The sequence below is a fragment of the Haliotis rubra genome, unplaced genomic scaffold (assembly GCF_003918875.1).
Source record: "Haliotis rubra isolate DU_JTF1 unplaced genomic scaffold, ASM391887v1 Scf171, whole genome shotgun sequence".
NCBI classification, from domain to species: Eukaryota; Metazoa; Mollusca; class Gastropoda; order Lepetellida; family Haliotidae; genus Haliotis; species Haliotis rubra.
The window spans coordinates 1,146,994-1,165,807 of record NW_025765681.1 but is presented as its reverse complement, the minus strand read 5'-3'; the positions used below and the strand labels follow the sequence as shown (position 1 = coordinate 1,165,807).

The following is an 18,814-nucleotide window of genomic DNA, read 5'->3' as shown; positions in this document are numbered from 1 at the left end:
GATGTATGATCTGGTTGTGATGGCTACCAGGTGATGTATGATCTGGTTGTGTGATGGCGACCAGGTGATGTATGATCTGGTTGTGGATGGCAACCAGGAGATGTATGATCTGGTTGTGATGGCGACCAGTGATGTATGTGACCAGGTGATGTATGATCTGGTTGTGATGATGATAATAGACATATGTGATGTATGATCTGGTTGTGATGGCGACCAGGTGATGTACATCTGGTTGTGATGGCAGAGATGTATGATCTGGTTGTGATGGCGACCAGAGTAAAGTCAGGTTGTGATGTATGGTGATGCGATATGATCTGATGTTCTCATTATAAACATTGATGCATGATCTGGTTGTGATGGGCTTTAAACAGAAATCCCAGTTCATTGATGAAAGATGTTTTCAATAATTATCAACGTCTTGCATTGTTTAAACGATTTTTAGGGGTGGTGGGGTAGCCTAATGGTTAAAGTGTCCGCTCGTCATGCTGAAGACCCGGGTTCGATTCCCCACATGGGTACAATGTGTGAAGCCCATTTCTGGTGTCCCCCGCCATGATATTGCTGGAATATTGCTAAAAGCTGCATAAAACCATACTCACTCACTAAACTATTTGAAACTAAGTCAATAATTGTTTGGGGATGGATTGGGGTTGTCAAGAGAGAGTTCATCTGTTTATGACTCGTCAAAACTGTCCACTCACTCACCACCGAACCTATCATAAGATTCTTTTCCAGAATTTTATCCCCCGCAACGCTGCGTATGGGGGTATTAAAATGGATTCCGTCCGTCTGTCCTGTCCGTGCACATTTGTCTTTTCCGGAGCAGAACTCTAAAACTGTTCACTATTTCATCACCAAACTTGGCACATAGATAGATCTGGTGGTACTGGTGCCTTTGGTAGTTTTGGAATTTGAATAAAATATTTTTGGTGTTTCCATGGCAACAAGTTCGACTTAGACTGAAATTGGTGGTAGTGCTTTTTCCGAGCAGAACTCTAAAACCGCTCAATATTTCTTCACCAAACTTGGCACATAGATAGATCTGGTGGTCTATTGGTGCCTTTTGGTAGTTTTGGAATTTGAATAAAATATTTTGGCATTTCCATGGCAACAAGTTTGACTTAGCCTGAAATTGGTGGTAGTGCTCTTTTCCGAGCAGAACTCTAAAACCATTCACTATTTCTTCACCAAACTTGGCACATAGATAGATCTGGTGGTGTACTTGTGCCTTTTGGTAGTTTTGGAATTCTGAATAAAATATTTTTGGCGCTTCCATGGCAACATAAGTTCGACTTAGACTGAAATTGGTGGTAGTGCTCTTTCCGGAGCAGAACTCTAAAACCATTCACTATTTCTTCACCAAACTTGGCACATAGATAGATCTGGTGGTGTACTGGTGCCTTTTGGTAGTTTTGGAATTTGAATAAAATATTTTTGGCGTTTCCATGGCAACAAGTTTGACTTAGACTGAAATTGGTGATAGTGCCCTTTCTGGAGCAGAACTTTCAAAACCTTTCAATACTTCCTTCCACTTTTCTATATACACGTCCGCATGTCCGTGTACAGATTTGTCTTTTCCTCCGAGCAGAACTTTAAAACTGTTCACTATTTCATCACCAAACTTGGCACATAGATAGATCTTGGTGGTGTACTGGTGCCTTTTGGTAGTTTTGGAATTCTGAATAAAATATTTTTGGTGTTTCCATGGCAACAAGTTCTGACTGACTGAAATTGGTGGTAGTGCTTTTTCCGAGCAGAACTCTAAAACCGCCTCAATATTTCTTCACCAAACTCAGCAATAGATAGATCTGGTGGTCTACTGGTGCCTTTTGGTTGTTTTGTTCTGATACAGGTTGAACTTGCTGCTTGTGGGAACAAATCGTGATGAGCTTCAGATGTTTGTCTACGGCATCTTCCATGCAGCCGTCGTCTCCATCAGTCTACAAGATGGCTCACAGGTACGTGAGGATGACAGTTTCATTATAATCCTGAACACTGTCCAGCTTCGGATGCCATAATTGGGGGAGGACCAGTCTGAGGCAACACAGTTTACCAAGAAAATCTGAATTCAGTGCAACATATGATGGAACATACTAAATATACTTAGACATTTTTGTTCATTTTCAAGTCTGGTGCCTGGCTGACAAATCATTCACAGTGCTGCAATTTGCTGTGCAGACTTGTATCTCTTCATCCTATTATCATGGGTTTGAATCCCATATACGACTTGATTATTATCTTTTGTTGACGTTACCTTATCCATGCTCATGATTTTTACAGACAGTGACAAATTTCTGAGAACTGAATCATTTTAGACAATTGTAGATCCGAGGAACATGTTTCAAAGATCAATATATAACAAAGAGCTAGTATCGTGTGTGACTGTTGAATTTTCTTTTCAACATTTTTTTCTTTTCAACAGAATCGGCGTGTTCACTCGGCCATCTTATCTCAGGACCTGCACTGTCTGTCGGTGGTTGTGGAGTCAACCCTTGAGATGTCCGATGATATCGACTACTATCTCCTCACGGTCTGCATATACATTCTTACCCTATTGTCCATGGCAGTCATAGGCCAGTATTTCTCAATGAACTAGAAGGGAACTGCTGGACAAAATATGACTTTGATTAACTGATGTATGAAATATTTAGTGATTTTAACTAAAATATCGAAACAGACATTTTGATGATGTGAATGAGCGCTGAGCTGACTTTTCGTGTGAGGTGCCTTTATGTCTCTAGGATTAAAATGGGCATGTTTTTTAAATCTTGTAAGTCTAATGATTTGAATCCCAATGTGTAAGAGGCTACTTATGGGATCAGGTGGTCAGACTCACTGAATTGGTTTCATATCATCGTATCCCAGTTGCGTAGTTTTTGATGTTCATGCTGTTGATCACTGGATTGTCTGGTCCTGACTCGATTATTTTCAGACTGCCGTCATATAGCTGAAATATTGCTAAGTGCTGCGTTGAACAATAAACACTCACAAAAAAAAGCCCGATTCGAAATGATCAACAGCAATGTCGATGCTGGCAGGAGCGAGGCACCAAATGGATCTGGCGTACAGGCTTGGTGACTTGGTTCATAGACAGGTGTCGTAACTTAACAATGTGGACTTATGCTCACAACATCAACACTTAATGACCTGGGTGCCGTTGTACAAAGCGATCTTAGCACTAAGGTTGTTTTGAACAACAGCACCCTTGTCCAGACTGTATTATTTAGTTGACAGCCTCCGTGGTGTAGTGGTTAGAGCGTCCGCCCAGAGAGCGGAAGGTCGCGGGTTCGATCCCTGACCGCGTCATACCAAAAGACGTTAAAACAGGGTACTTATTGGTCCCTGCCTGGCGCTCGGCATTAATGGTTACAACAAGGACTGGTCGGCTCGGAGTCAGTATACTGTGTCTGAGTGGGGTATTCATGCTTCACTGCGGCATGGTATCTCAGTGGGCTAGCACTATAAAACCAGCTTCAGTCTGGGCTAGTACAAGCAGCCACACATACACATACACACGCATGCACATCGTCATATGAGCAAAATATTCTCCAGCGCGACGTTAAACCCAATTTCAACTCACCTATTATTTAGTTTCTGCCATCATATAGCCTGAATAGTGGAAACTAATGACGTTTTAGTTATTAATATGATGATATAATAATATAATATGATATTAATTGTAGATAAGTCATGTTGGTTAAATGTATTGAAACAAAGCTTTGTTAACATTACTGTGACAATATTCCATGTGTATATTTGACAGTATGATACTACCCTCTTTGCATCGCGACATAAGGAACTTCGACTACTGGCCCTGAAGTATGGACAGATAGCCACGCTGATGGGGGTAAGTGGTTGAAGCTGATATGACATCCAGTACATTAACTTATTCACCAAATTTACCACATCAGTTACAATATATATGGCAGCACTTCCTGTATTGACTAGACTTGTGGAGAATCTGGGAAATATACAAGGCCCCAGCAACTGTTCTTATTATAAGAGGTCAAAATGTGCTTCCAATCTGTTGCAGAACATGTTATTGTCAAACTTTTCCCCAACTCTGTTGCAGATCATGTTATTGTCAAAATGTGCCCGCACTCTTGCAGAAGTTATTGTCAAAATGTGGCCCCATTCTTTTGCAGTACATGTTATTGTCAAAATTTGCCCCTCTCTGTTGCAGAACATGTTATTGTCAAGATGTGCCCCCACTCTCTTGGAGTATGTTATTGTCAAAATCTGCCCCCTTTGTATTGCAGTATGTTTTTGTCAAAATGTACTTACTCTGTTGCAGAACATGTTATTGTCAAGATGTGCCCCCACTCTCTTGGAGTATGTTATTGTCAAAATCTGCCCCTTTGTATTGTAGTATGTTAGTGTCAAAATGTCTATTGCCCCTTACTCTATTGCAGTATATGCTATTGCCAAAATGTGCCCCACTCTATTGCAGTAAATGCTATTGTCAAAATGTGCCAAAATGTGCCCCCAAGTAAATGTTATTGTCAAAATGTGGCCCCACTCTATTGCAGTAAGTGTAATTGTCAAAATGTGCCCCTCTATTGCAGTACTCTATTGCAGTAATGTTATTGTCAAAATGTGCCCCCAATTGCAGTGTTATTGTCAAAATGTGCCCCCACTCTATTGCAGTAAATGTTATTGTCAAAATGTGCCCCCACTCTATTGCAGTAATGTTATTGTCAAAATGTGCCCCACTCTATTGCAGTAAATGTTATTGTCAAAATGTGCCCCCACTCTATTGCAGTAAATGTTATTGTCAAAATGTGTCCCCTCTATCTCAGTACCTCCAGACGACAATCCAGCAGATGTCTGAAGCATGGGAGGACATCCTTATGGCCATGGACTCAAAGCTGCTCAAATTTGCTGAAGACAAAAAGGTAGGTTGTATCCCTTGCTGGGCAATTGAAACTCAACAAATATATCTCACGCAGGAACATGTTATATATTAATTATTTCCCAGAGACCTCAGCTTGTAATAAACAACCAAATGGACATTTTGAACTGTCCCTCAATCTTGAGCGAGGCACTGAGATGACAAAGACTTTGATATGATATGGATTGATGTCTCCTGTATGGAATGTTTCTCTGAATCAGATCCATACTTGAAGAATTGTTAGCTGATATACAAAGTGGACCAAGAACAGCTCTGACATATCGTGTTGTTAAATGTTACAGCACAACAAACATGTCCAGTAGATATGAGAGGAAATGTTACATCAGGCCATGCAATGGAGTGTACAAGTAATTGTTAGGTTGATAGCAGGAGATAAGTATGTCTCCGTCAGTGTCAATATTAAACTGTTGGTAGATAACAGTTGACTATTAATCGAGTGTTATGTCACCGTAACAACCAAGGATACCTTGACATGGGTGGGAGGGAGAGACTTAGTTGGTTTGATGGGACATGTGAACAAGGCTTTGGAGGACCTTTCTGGGAGAAGTAAACAAGGGTTTGAGGGACTTTGGGGGAGAAATAAACAAGGGTTTGAGGGACTTTGGGGGAGAAGTATGCTAGGACTAAGGGACTAGGGTATTTGGGAGGGGAGTCAATGAGGGTTTGGAGGTTGAGTGAACAAGTGTTTGGGGGTTTGATCAAAAATTCCCCAAGGGTTTTTGGAGGTGTGAAGAATTGAATCTTTAAACATGAATAAATATTATTTCAATATTTCGAATATGATAAATGATACATAGATATTGAATCAGCTGTCTGAATCATTTTATAGTTTTAAAATCTGTAAAATTTATATACTTTGAAGTAATAAATGTACTCAAGTTTATTATTAGAAAATGTGTCTTTTGAACATTATTGCATTACATAATATTTCCTAGCCCTTCTGGCAGGAATATACAGGTTAAATGCAATTCTGATCAGAGAAGAGCCTCTTGTCTGGATTCAAGTACATTCTGTCAAATCATGATCCATTACACAGTGTGTTCACCACTTAGACTGGGTAAAGGGTTGGCATCTAAATACTGATGCACCTCAATCTGATACAATTGTGGCCAAATAATCAGCAACAGGCTGGCTTTGCAAAGGGAATAAAATAACAATCTTAGCCAGTTGTTGATTGAGTGGATTGTGGATGAAAGCAGACGTCTGCTTCTGGCATGCGTCTGCTCGTCTAGGTCTGGTGTTGTGTCATACTCTGTCATAGGATTAAGTGATCTCATCCATGTTATATGGTCAGACTTTGTTAGATCTTGAGGAATCTGAAAATTGGAAGCTGTTCATGGAATTTATAGCAGATTCTCTCAATCGGTTTAATCAATTTGCAAATTAGTTGTTGATGGATTTTTTTTAAGAGATGGAGCATATGGGTGGTGAAGGTTGCAGGATGTGAGATTAATTAATCAGAAGAATGTTGTCAAGGCTGTTTCAAACAAGGTTATATAGCTGACTTTCACATGTGCGTAAATAACTCCTTTCACAGCAGGCCATTGGAGTTAGTAGTATGTAATTTTGTGTCAGTCTACAGTTTAATTGGCCCCAGTCTGAATTCCTCCTTACACAGGGTGCATTTATCTGATTCAGGAGCAAGGTTCATTGTTTTATATGTTCTTACTTTCTTCATTTTAGATGTATTTTAACACTGCAGTATGTGATTCCATTCACATTGCAGTATGTGATTGCATTCAAATGTTTGAATGAATGAAAATTTATTATTTGGGACTTTTCAAAGACCTTTTTTGGGGAGATTTTGGACTGAATGTTGGCAACTGAGCTGGTCTAGATCAATCTTTGATGAAGAAAGATAAAATGTATCAGTCAGAGAGATCCAGTCATAGGAATGTTTAAAATATACCATCACCACACCACACCACACCACACCACACCACACCACACCACACCACACCACACCACACCACACCACACCACACAACACCACACCACACCACACCACACCACACCACACCACACCACACCACACCACACCACACTCCTGAAGTGTGCCAGTGGCAGATTGTTCCCCAACTAGATAAGCCCCCCTCCCTCACAGCAAGTGTCAGAGATCAACACCCACTAATTACCCCCATACCTGCCTGGCAGTGATCTGTGACCACACCTGTAATCTCCCACACCTAGAACAATGGGAACAATCAACACGGCTACCCCCATCAGCAGCATGTTGGGTTACACAGTGCTGTGTAGTTTGTTGTGTAGTTATGGCAAGTTAAGGTTGATGTTTTCGTATTATTATAACTACCAATGATGCGGGTCGAAATGTTTATTTGTCTCCGCCGAGGTGACTTCTGACCATAGTTGTAGTTGTTGTATCACTTGCTTGATAATTGGTGTTAGTACCTTCACAACCATCAATCATCGCACTCATTGCAATAAAGAAGTTGACTATCCATACAAATCAGTTTTCCTTCATCTTCACAACTTCTAAAATGCCTCTCAAAGAAATCATAGTTGTAGTGTTGGGAATTGGTTTCAATCTCATAATTGATGATTGGTTCATTACAACCGATCAATCATCGAAAATAATTGGTTAGCGTCATTTATCAAATTTTCCTGGTTATGTTTGTTAATGCACAAAAGATAAAGAAAAAAACATGTAGTTCTTTCGTTTTCTTTGCAAATTGCACAAAATGCATTTGCAAATTTCACATCTTTAAAGGATGACTAGCATGTTAGGAACATGAATTTCATGGAGTCTTTAAAATAAATTCAATCATGAATTGGAAGAGCTTGTAGTGCTAATGAAATCTAACAGACAAAACCAACCTTGTGAAAAATATTGTTATTGCAAACAAGTGTTCCAAAATTGATTGTGTTCGATTATGAGAAAACATGATCGATTGCTTGGTCGTTTCTTTGCGACCAATCTTCGATTATTTCAATTAATCAGACCACCACTACATAGTTGGGGATGTTTTATTGAACAGCTATACAGGAGACTTTAACATTTCATGTTTTTAACAAAGTCCTTTCCTTTCCTTGTGTTACAAGGGGTAGTGGTTAAAGCGTTCGCTCATTACGCCTAAGGCCTGGGTTCGATTTCTCTCATGGGTACAATGTGTGTAGCCCATTTCTGGTGTTCCCAGCTGTGATATTGCTGGGATATTGCTAAAAGCACGTAAGACTAAACTCCCTCACTCACTGTTTTACAAATTTTCAATAACAAAATGATCTTAACAACTCATAAAAAGGTACTAACTGTTGTGTGGGGTGGGGTAGAATGCAGATGGGGGTTATGAGAAGTACTGAGGGTGCCGGTAGATTGTTTTCTGATCACTGCTGAATCAACACTATGTTCTATGGGACAGGTAGGAGTGAAGGTCGTGGAATGGTGAAAGGAAGTGTTAGGTATTTTACCCAAAACTCACTTACTCATTGTCATTTGGTTGTCTAGTTAATTGTTATACATCTTCTCAGTTTGAAGGACTTGTTTACAAACAACCAATAAACATGTTACTTATTTCCCGGTGTATAAACAGGAGTAGTTAATCCGAATGTTTATTGCAGTACATCAGGTAGTAACACCCCGCCCTTGATTAGGTGATTGTGTGTTTTATAGCACCAGGTGTTCAAAGTATAGAGCCTACCATATGTCTACTGCAACAGCACATTGTGAGGTGTCGGTGTAATGTCTTATGTAAACAACATCTGCTGCTGCTGTAAGTGTTGTTTTGTGTTGTTGGGTCCTAATCCCACTATGTCAGTCCAAACCCTTGACTGCCAACAGTTTGACAATTGTCAGGGCCACAATCAATCCAGGTGAACCCAAACAATACAGCTTAAACCCTTGACTATTCTTCTGTTTGTGAAGGGGGCGGTGGGGTAGCCTAGTGGTCAAAGCGTTGGCTCGTCACGCCGAAGTCCCGGGTTTGAATCCCCACATGGGTACAATGTGTGAAGCCCATTTCTGGTGTACCCCGCCGTGATATTGCTGGAATATTGCTAAAAGCGGCGTGAAACCAAACTCAGTCAGTCAGTCTGTTGGTGAAATGGAGTTTCAATTCTTTGGATATGTTGAATTTGTTTTAATGTAAAATATTCTGAATTTTTTAGGTTAAAGTCTGCTATTGCTATTTGTAGGAGCATAATGCTCAAGAAATGTAATTATTGCTTTCTCAACCATTCACTTTTCCTGTGTTCGGATGTGTGGGATTTTATGTATTGACATGTGCCTGGATGTATGATTTAAACTGAGATGTATTGATCTAGGCTGGGATTTGCTGAGTTATATTGGGATGTATTGATTTAGGCTGGGATTTGTTGAGTTAGGGTGGGATGTATTGACTTGTGTTGGAATGTATTGATTTGTGCTGGAATGTATTGACTTGTGCTGGGATGTATTGACTTGTGCTGGAATGTATTGACTTGTGCTGGAATGTATTGACTTGTACTGGGATGTATTGACTTGTACTGGGATATATTGACTTATGCTGGGATGTATTGACTTGTGCTGGAAGTCAGTATTCAAGGATGTTTCAATAAGGAAGATATAACAGTTTTTCTATGTTGGATTGTTGGAATACTTGACTGCAAATGACAGTTTAAAAATACACAAGTTTGAAATGTGGTTTGGGTTTATGATACCCACATCATATCGCTCCACTAGTTTATTTTTCATTTCTAATCCATATTATTGTATTTACATTTGAGCAAGTGTAATAAGGAAATTTGAAGCAATTTTCAAAAGAAGTTTCTGATAATGAACCAAAAACATCATTTGAAGATTTATCTACCAGATGGACCTGGCCAAGAATCAGCCTTCACTGGACATGTTGCAACAATAAATATGTCTGCCATTAACCCCGAGGACATGCCAAGAAAACAGACTGAAAGGATTAACAGATTTGAGCCAAGATTTATTGTCATCTTCGTTTAATTATTTCCTCTAAAAATGCCCTCATCTGCTTGTGATGTACCTGTAATGTGCTAGCCCCATTATATGTCTCCTTGCACCCACAAGGGCATAAAACACCTGAGGCAGGGAGAAGTGTGAGAGACATTTAGACTTTTTCCTTAAAGCAGGCTTCAAGCTGAAGAATACTTAGATTCATATTATGTATTTTGTATGTGAAGTAATCGTGCTTGGTTTGACCAGCTCAGTGCCTCTATCTCGCCTTCTTCCTAATCTGCACCCTGTCACCCACATATGCTTCCTTTTTCCCCCTCTTTTCTTCTCTCCTTCCTTCCTTCCTGCCTCCCCTCCCTTTTTCTTCTACCCTCTTCTCACATTCTACTCTCTTCCTTCCTTCCAATCTTGCTGCCTCCTTCCTTTCACAGCTTCCTCTCATCTTCCACGCTCTTCTAATCCTACTTTCTTCCTTCCTTCCAATCTTCCTGCCTCCTTCCTTTCACAGCTTCCTCTCATCTTCCACGCTCTTCTAATCCTACTTTCTTCCTTCCTTCCAATCTTGCCTACTTTCTTCCTTCCTTCCAATCTTGCTGCCTCCTTCCTTTCACATCTTCCTCTCATCTTCCACACTCTTCTAATCCTACTTTCTTCTTTCCTTCCCATCTTCCCACTCTCCTACCTCCTTGATTTACTGTTCCTACTTACCCGTGAAGATCCAGGTTAGAATTAGTCTTCAGCAACCTATGCTTGTCATAAGAGGCGACTAACTGGATCAAGTGGTCAGGCTGATGTGATGATGTGAATGAGCACTGAGCTGACTTTTCGTGTGTGGTGCCTATATGTCTTCAGGATTAATATAGGCATATATATTTAATGATTTAAATCCCGATTAAAAACGTGTAAGAGGCAACGTACGGGATCAGGTGGTCAGACTCACTGATTTGGTTGACACATGTCATCGTATCCCAATTGCGTAATTGATGTTCATGCTGTTGATCACGGGATTGTCTGGTCCAGACTGGATTAATTACAGACCGCTGCCATATATCTGGAATATAGTGACTGTGGCGTTAAACAACAAACAAATACACTCTTCTCATCCTTCTTCCTTCCTTCCTATTTCCCCTCCCTCCTTCCCCAGCTTCCTCTCATCTACTCATCCTTCTTCCTTCCTTCCTTTCTTTTTCCCAACCACCTCCTCTCCATCCTTTTTCCCCTCCTCCTTCCTTCCACCACCATCCTGTTCTCCCTACCTTCTCATCTTTCTTTTATGCCTCCCCATCTGTTGCTTCTCATCTAACTGGACTTACTAAATACAAAGACTCAGTCACCAGAATAACATGTTTTTCTTGAAGTAAGGCAATTGAGCAAGGCTGGCAGTAAAGGTACAGATTGTAGGGTTGAGATGCTAATTGGCTCCATCTGGTGTGAAGCATCATTGGGGTTTATGACTGCAATTAGTGGCCGTGTGATAATGAACTGCTATATGGACATGGCAGTCTGCATGTAATTGACATGTATGTTGTATTACTTTATTGGCGTGACTGATAACAACATCTATGCTGATACTGTCCCTCAAACTGCTTAAAATAATAATTATGCTTCAGGCTGTTGCGAAAAACATTGTCAGACAGTACTAAATACACTGTTGTAGGATGAATATCTAAAAAATATTGGGCTATGTGATGAAGACATAAGAATATATTTCAAAACATCGTGTTCCTCAAACTATATAAGCTGACATCTATATGTTCGCACCTTTATGTGTATCACTTCTAAATGACATTCAAAGACTTTAACTTCATGGTTTGAGTTAAAAACATGTCTAGTTTTGCATGTATCTGTCAACATATTTTCCCACGGAATCATACTTCTTAGATTCAACTCTTTATTCTCTTCTACTGTATTGTCTGCCCCAAAATGTGTAACAAGTTTTGACATCTCAAAAAATCTTTCTATTATTGCGACTTAATCAATTGTTGTGTACTCATGGCATGTGTGTAAATTTCAACAGTAGCATTCGATGGAGGGGGTTAACCAGCCTCATCACCTGGAGTATTACATGTCCTGCTATAACCAGTCTGAAACTGGGAGACTGTCCACACCACAGGGGCCTCCTGTCAGGGGCCCACCAACTGGCCTTATCACACCTGACCAGTAATTGCTATCTGTCAGTCACCTCTCATCACACCTGTCAAGCAGTAGCAGTGTGTCTGTTTCACCTGGAAGTATGGGAAGGTGTTTATTCCATTATTGATAGCTACTGTTAAATATATCGTGTAGTGTTGGGATCGTTGGCTTGTTACAAGTTATTGAATGTTGTAATCATGAGGGAAGGATGAAAACACTGGCATCCTCTGGCCACCTCTGGCATCCCCTGGAACACTGCAAGGCATTTTATAGACTAAGGCTTAGTCTCTGAATATATATAATTTTGATAGTAACAAACAAGCCTATTTATATTGAAAAGGAGCCCCCGGGGAGACCAGAGATTCAGAACCTGAGGAAATCTAGACTTGCTTCATTTAGGGCTTTGGCACTGCAGAGAGGCTTGGCAGTCGGGAAATTAATGTGGTTCAGGGACTGTGAGACAGACTAGGCATTTTATTAAACAAGGGGATTTAAGTTGTTGACAAGAACTGTCTCAGGTCACAGATGTGTATTAATTGCGATGGAAAACAAACAGTCTGATATCAGGCATCCATTAATGTCTTCTGTTTTCGCGAGAAGGCTAGACTGCCTCGATGGTTAGTGAAATAGGTTCAAGGTCAGGGACTCATTGCTCAAGGACATCTCTATGGGTGACATCTTCTTTATAGAGCAGTATACTGTTGACAACTGAGTCCTGTGACAATGGTATACAAATCTATACTGAAACATTGCATCATAATATATAGAGGATATTATATGAGTGCCCTTGTCATACTATGTTTAGGACACGAGTGTCTAAATGTTGGTATTTCCCGAGCGAGAGCGAGGGATATACCGATATTTAGGCACGAGTGTCGTAAACATTGTATGATATGGGCACGAATATGATATTCTGTTTATTACCAAAGTCGTCAAATTGAGGAAAATATAAACCCAAATCTACTTTCAAACATAGGCTGGCTACCTGCCGTCGCCGCATGTAGAACGCAATGTCACAGAAGAAACGTGACGTCATAGCATTGTTCATGACGTCACGTCACCATGACAAAGTGATATTTTGCCCAAGGGCATCGTATGAAATATATGAACCCCGATATTTTCGCCCTCGTAGGTAATAAAATAAAGAAGTTGTCATCTGTACTGTACCTTACCTTTATTGTTAGAACAATGTGTCTTGTTACAAATCACTTTTGGTTTCTGATAATTAGGGAACACGACAAGGACCAATCAGGTCAGAGTCTGTAATTGTGTCTGTATTAGGGTCTGGGTGAAGTTTTTATGTTAAACAGCGGTGGGGTAGCCTAGTGGATAAAGCATTCTCTCGTCACGCCAAAGATCGGGGTTCGATTCATCACATGGGTACAATGTGTGAAGCCCATTTTTGGTGCTTCCCTGCTGTGATATTGCTGGAGTATTGCTAACAGCGGTGTAAAACTATACTCACTCAGTATATACCCCACCTCCCCGTGTCAATTTTGAATTCTTTGCATACAAAATTGCATGAAAAGTGTCTGAAACAAAGCTCATCAGGAACTCTATGTGATTTGTCAATCTATCTATTATATTTTCCCCAAAACCAAAAGGCATGTTATGGACTCTTTCCAAAGGTTGATTAACAGATTAGTGGATTTATGCACACATAAATCTGATTCAGTTTTGGACAGGTGCTCCGAGGAAAATGGTGTATTATGAATATGCAGATATTGTTGCAACAAAGGCCATGTGGTCGCAGTCTTCCTTCAGTTGACTGATGATCAAGATGTTGACAACAGGATGCTCCAGTCGATGTCAGTATGGGAATACAACCAATATTGGGTAGAGAGTGCTTTAGGCCTTTCTTTGCCTGTACCCTGTGTGTAGAGTCTGTATTGTGTTAATTGTGTCGACCTCAGTGGGTATACTCTCATTGTGCTCACCATTTGTGTATTAACACAATGAGGTTTTGGCTTACAGGAAGCTGAAGTGAATTATGACAAAAATATGATAAACCCTGAAACTGAGATGAGTATTGTCTGATACAGGTGATTTATTTTGATTTATTAGTATTTTTTAAGGTAATGGTTCCTATTTAGATTTTTTATTAAAAAAATACACACAAAAAATATTAATCGTGTAATTGCCACCTTCTGTTTTCTGAATGATGTTTTAACCTCTGCATAATGTATGTTTTTTTCTTAATGAAATCTATGATTTGGATTTAAACATGACTGGAGTCCATGTACCAATGTAAAACTGGACAAAATAAAAAGAATATTAAAAAATGAAATTGAGATGAATGTAATGGTAATAAGAGACTTCTCATGATTTATCTGGGTGGTGGGGTAGCCTGGTGGTTAAAGCCTTGTGGTTAAAGCGTTCGCTCGTCATGCCGAATACCTGGGTTTGATTCCCCACATGGGTATTATGTGTGAAGCCGTTTTCTGGTATCCCCTGTCATGATATTGCTGGAATATAGCTAAAAGCCGTGTAAAATTAAACTCACTCACTCATGATTTATCAGTCTCTCTGAAAGTTGCGCTTCACATTTTGAATTTTGTATTAAGCAACATAAAATTATGTAATAAAAGCAAGAAAATAGTAATGTTCAAATGAATGCATGGCTGGTATTGGTTATTTATTTTTATATTGGTATTTTCAAAGTTGCAGTTCACATTTTGAGTTTTCAATTAGATGCTGTCACTTTACCATCATACATAGGATTTTGAAAATATCAACAAGAATGCTGTTGAAAAAATAATAGATCCTGTGGAGATTTTATTTGTTCTTTGAAAAAGACATCCAGTTTTTTTGCTAGGATTTGACATCACACCCTAAAATCGTCACATGTCTAAAGACATAAGAGCTGGTTTCTGTTGCAAAGTGTACAATATAAATAAAACATTTAACATTATAGATAGGTGTGAATTATGAGAATTGATCATTTATATTTGGTGTGTTGAGCGAACACACTATCCACAGTCCTAATCTGTTCTGATACTGAAAACAAGCACATCTATTGGGTGGAAATGGACCTTTTAATCAATGGACATGAGCTGGACAGACAAGCAGTACATATGACTTATTTGCCTGTTTCATTTACATGTCTTCCTTAAGTATACATTGAATCAAGAAGAGTAATATATTTAAGGACATTTATTATTCATGTACAAGAATGCAAATACTTGTGTTTTTATTCTATTTTTATGTGTTTTCATTGTTATACATGTGTAACAGAAATGGTAAGGTTTAAGCAGAGTTACAGATAACTTTTTGAGTCATTGAGTTATGTACTTGCTTGTGTTCATCTCAATTGTGTATCCTAATATTCCTTTGAGAATTCAAATAAATTGTACCCACCTCACTCAAACTCAATTGGGTATTTTGCCATTTTCCATTAATTGTAAAAATATGATAAAGTTTAAATGTTGATTTACATGTTTGTTGTTTATATTTGATCAGTAATATGAGAAACGATAAGAAAGAGTGCAAGTTACCCAGTTCATGTGCTGAAATAAAACCTCTCTATATACCTCAGTTATTTTATCTGTCCTCAGTAACCTCCAAGCTAAGATTTGACATTTTTGTGTGTACGCATGTAAGATCAAATTTATTGAGTATTTACAAAAAATCAAGTGTATTCCTACGCAGCAGACTAATAGGAATTGAGTTTTCAATCAATATTTGCGTAATTTTCGCAGATACACAGCTTATCTTTACCTCTGGATAATGTACATTCAGGGGGATATTTATATTTATAAACAGTTGTGTTGTCGGGGGTTCAAACTTCAAGATACAAGATATTTTTATTGCACAAACATGCCATGTAAAAACTGACAATGTTCTAAAACTATATGAACTTCACTGCCAATGAATGTCTCCTATAATATCAGTGATACCTAACTTGGTTTGTTCAGTATACATTACCTTTGTGTACGCACCTTTGTTACCTTGACATAAAACACAATAAACTCTCCTTAGACAAACAAGGAACAAATGCGTGACCATATCGGGAATATATTCGTCACACCTCACTGACGTATATTAGATAGCTGCTTATTATTGGTGAACAAAGCTATGAAAAATGGAGCTGCAAGCTCATATGGGTGTCTGGTTTCGGTGTTGTGTGCCAGGTGATTTCCAGGACATAACTCCCATTGTCTGCATCAGTAGCCCTGACATGTTGGGATGGACTGTCCTTCAACGTCTGCTTGGTGAATGGGTTGAAAATTGTTTCCATCATGCTAAATCCTTGTCCCAACTCGTTCTGCCCCCAGATTGAATCTTATCACAGAGACATCTTGTCTTGGTCAAGGATAATTATAACGTTCAGGTAGAAACTTTTAACATTTATTTAAGTACTGATTCAGTCTCAATTGGATACTTCTGATAACTTGATCTGAAATAGAATTTTGATGTACTGACACCAGTCTGAGAGAGGATTCTTTTTATCGAATATTTTGTAGGATATAGTTTTGATATTTAATAATCTCGGCCAGCAACTTCATTGATTGTTTTCAAATCCTTTCAATCCATATGGGATGTTCCAAATAAACATGTCCATGGTGATATGTTCCTGGTGTAAAGAATCAGGGGACGTAACTTATTAACATTAAATATCAAAATAGTTCACAATGTGTGAAGCCCATTTCTGGTGTCCCCTGCCGTCATGTTGCTGGAATATTGCTAAAAGCGGCGTAAAACCAAACTCCGTCAGTCAGTCCTTTCACAAAGCACTAAGGTGATCGTAAGTCACTTAGGTAACCTTATATTAGAGGATGTTAAAGAATGGGAGTTAAGGTTAACCTTAGAAAAAGTTGCTTTGTGAAAAGGTCCCCTGGTCTCTGTTGCCTTTTCCTGGTCTCTGTTCTTGTCTGTTCCTGGTCAATGTTCTTGTCTGTTCCTGGTCTCTGTTCTTGTCTGTTCCTGGTCTCTGTTGTCTTTTCCTGGTCAATGTTCTTGTCTGTTCCTGGTCTCTGTTCTTGTCTGTTCCTGGTCAATGTTCTTGTCTGTTCCTGGTCTCTGTTCTTGTCTGTTCCTGGTCCCTGTTCTTGTCTGTTCCTGGTCTATGTTCTTGTCTGTTCCTGGTCCATGTTCTTGTCTGTTCCTGGTCCCTGTTCTTGTCTTTTCCTGTTCTGTTCTTGTCTGTTCCTGGTCCCTGTTTGTGGTCTGTTGTCTTTTCCTGGTCTATGTTCTTGTCTGTTCCGGGTCCCTGTTCTTGTCTGTTCTTGTTTGTTCATGGTGTCTGTTGTCTTTTCCTGGTCAATGTTCTTGTCTGTTCCTGGTCAATGTTCTTGTCTGTTCCTGGTCTATGTTCTTGTCTGTTCCTGGTCAATGTTCTTGTCTGTTCCTGGTCCCTGTTCTTGCCTGTTCGTCATCTATGTTCTTGTCTGTTCTTGGTCTCTGTTCTTTATGCAGCCTCTGTAGTGAAGGCCTCTGTATGATCAGTTCTTGTCTTTATGTTTTCCGTGTTCTTGTTGCTTTGCAGTCTCTGTTCTTGTCTGTTCATGGTCTTTGTTTTAGTCCTTACATTGTATCTGTTCTTGTAATTATATGGCCTTTGTTCTTGTGAGCATGTGATCTGTGAAGGGGAAAGAGATGTGATACAGGGGTTCATAAGAACAATGGTATTGAAGAAAAAGGGTTGGGATGAACTGGATAGGAAAAATCCTATTCAAATCTAGCTGTCAGTAAAGTAATTGTTGGTTGTGGATGGCATTGATGTAACAGAAAGTAACAGCTAGTGTCTTGGGTATCCCTAGAAGACTGGGAACTATAGACTCGTATCCCCTGATGTAGGTAGACTATAGACCTGTCCTGTCCTGGGAGACTGTGATGTCAACAGGTGCCCCCAGAGACCCAGGTGAGGGAGGAAGACTTCATTATAGGGGGTGTGAGCTATGGCCAGGTGGTCCCGAGGGAGGGACAATCACTGCCTCACCAAGGTGTCAGGGGTGGCAAGTCGGAAACACCCAGAGTCCCTACTGTGTGCAGGATTGCTGAAAATCAGAAGTGATGGTGGAAGTGGAAATGAAACTGTAGGTGAAAAAATGGGCTTCACACATTGACAGGACAGTGACGACATATAGAAACAGCCTACAAACCAAGTAATACTAGCCATTATTGTCACTGGTTTTCCTACCAAAATACCCAAACACTGTCTTTAAAATTAATATCATGGTTTCAATGGATGAAATAATAAAAAGTGTCAGCAGTACCAAACCATACAGTCTCCAATATTGATTAAGTTGAAAATATATAACACGCTTTTTTGTCAGAATAATACTATAAATATCTGTAATAGTTTCATAATTGTTTTCATAAAATAAAAATTAAAACATAACATTTTTGAAGGATACAGGATATCAAGAACTGTTGAAAGTAAAGCAGAATAAACATGAATCTTCATGAATGCCCGGGCGGGGGGTAGCCCAGTTAAAGCGTTAATACAAGAACAATTTCTGGGCACAATGTGAAGCCCATTTGTCCCCCGCCGTATATTGCTGGAATATTGCTAAAAGCGAGCTTCAGTCAGAAATGCAGTAAAGAATACAAGAACAATTTCTAACAAATTTGAACACCAACGAGCTTGAAACATGAAACTTTGACAAGAACAAGTTGATAGCCATTGATTGCAGTGTTGTAGATGAATGAGAGCAGTGATTATAGGTGACACCTGACTGGTAGATTACCCTCCAATACACTGTACAATTCATCATTAATTAATCCAAACTTCCTGGTATAGAGTCTCACAAAAGGGTGGCTGAATCTCATTAGGGCTAAAACGGTGAGGATCACTTTTATTGCTGTGTTTGTAAACAGGCTAAATAGGCCAGTAGCTCAATAAATCTCACCTC

At 39.4% G+C, this 18,814-nt stretch overlaps 1 protein-coding gene across 1 annotated transcript in view; it reads left to right on the top strand.

Annotated features, from left to right (window-relative positions):
• Positions 1 to 18,814, top strand: part of LOC124272606 (anaphase-promoting complex subunit 4-like) — a 184,685-nt gene that overhangs the window by 15,130 nt on the left and 150,741 nt on the right. Inside the window, exons 6-9 of the mRNA XM_046707806.1 lie at positions 1,853 to 1,958; positions 2,423 to 2,530; positions 3,764 to 3,847; positions 4,800 to 4,895. Of these exons, the coding sequence (XP_046563762.1) occupies positions 1,853 to 1,958; positions 2,423 to 2,530; positions 3,764 to 3,847; positions 4,800 to 4,895 (394 nt within the window). The remainder of the gene's footprint in view (positions 1 to 1,852; positions 1,959 to 2,422; positions 2,531 to 3,763; positions 3,848 to 4,799; positions 4,896 to 18,814) is intronic.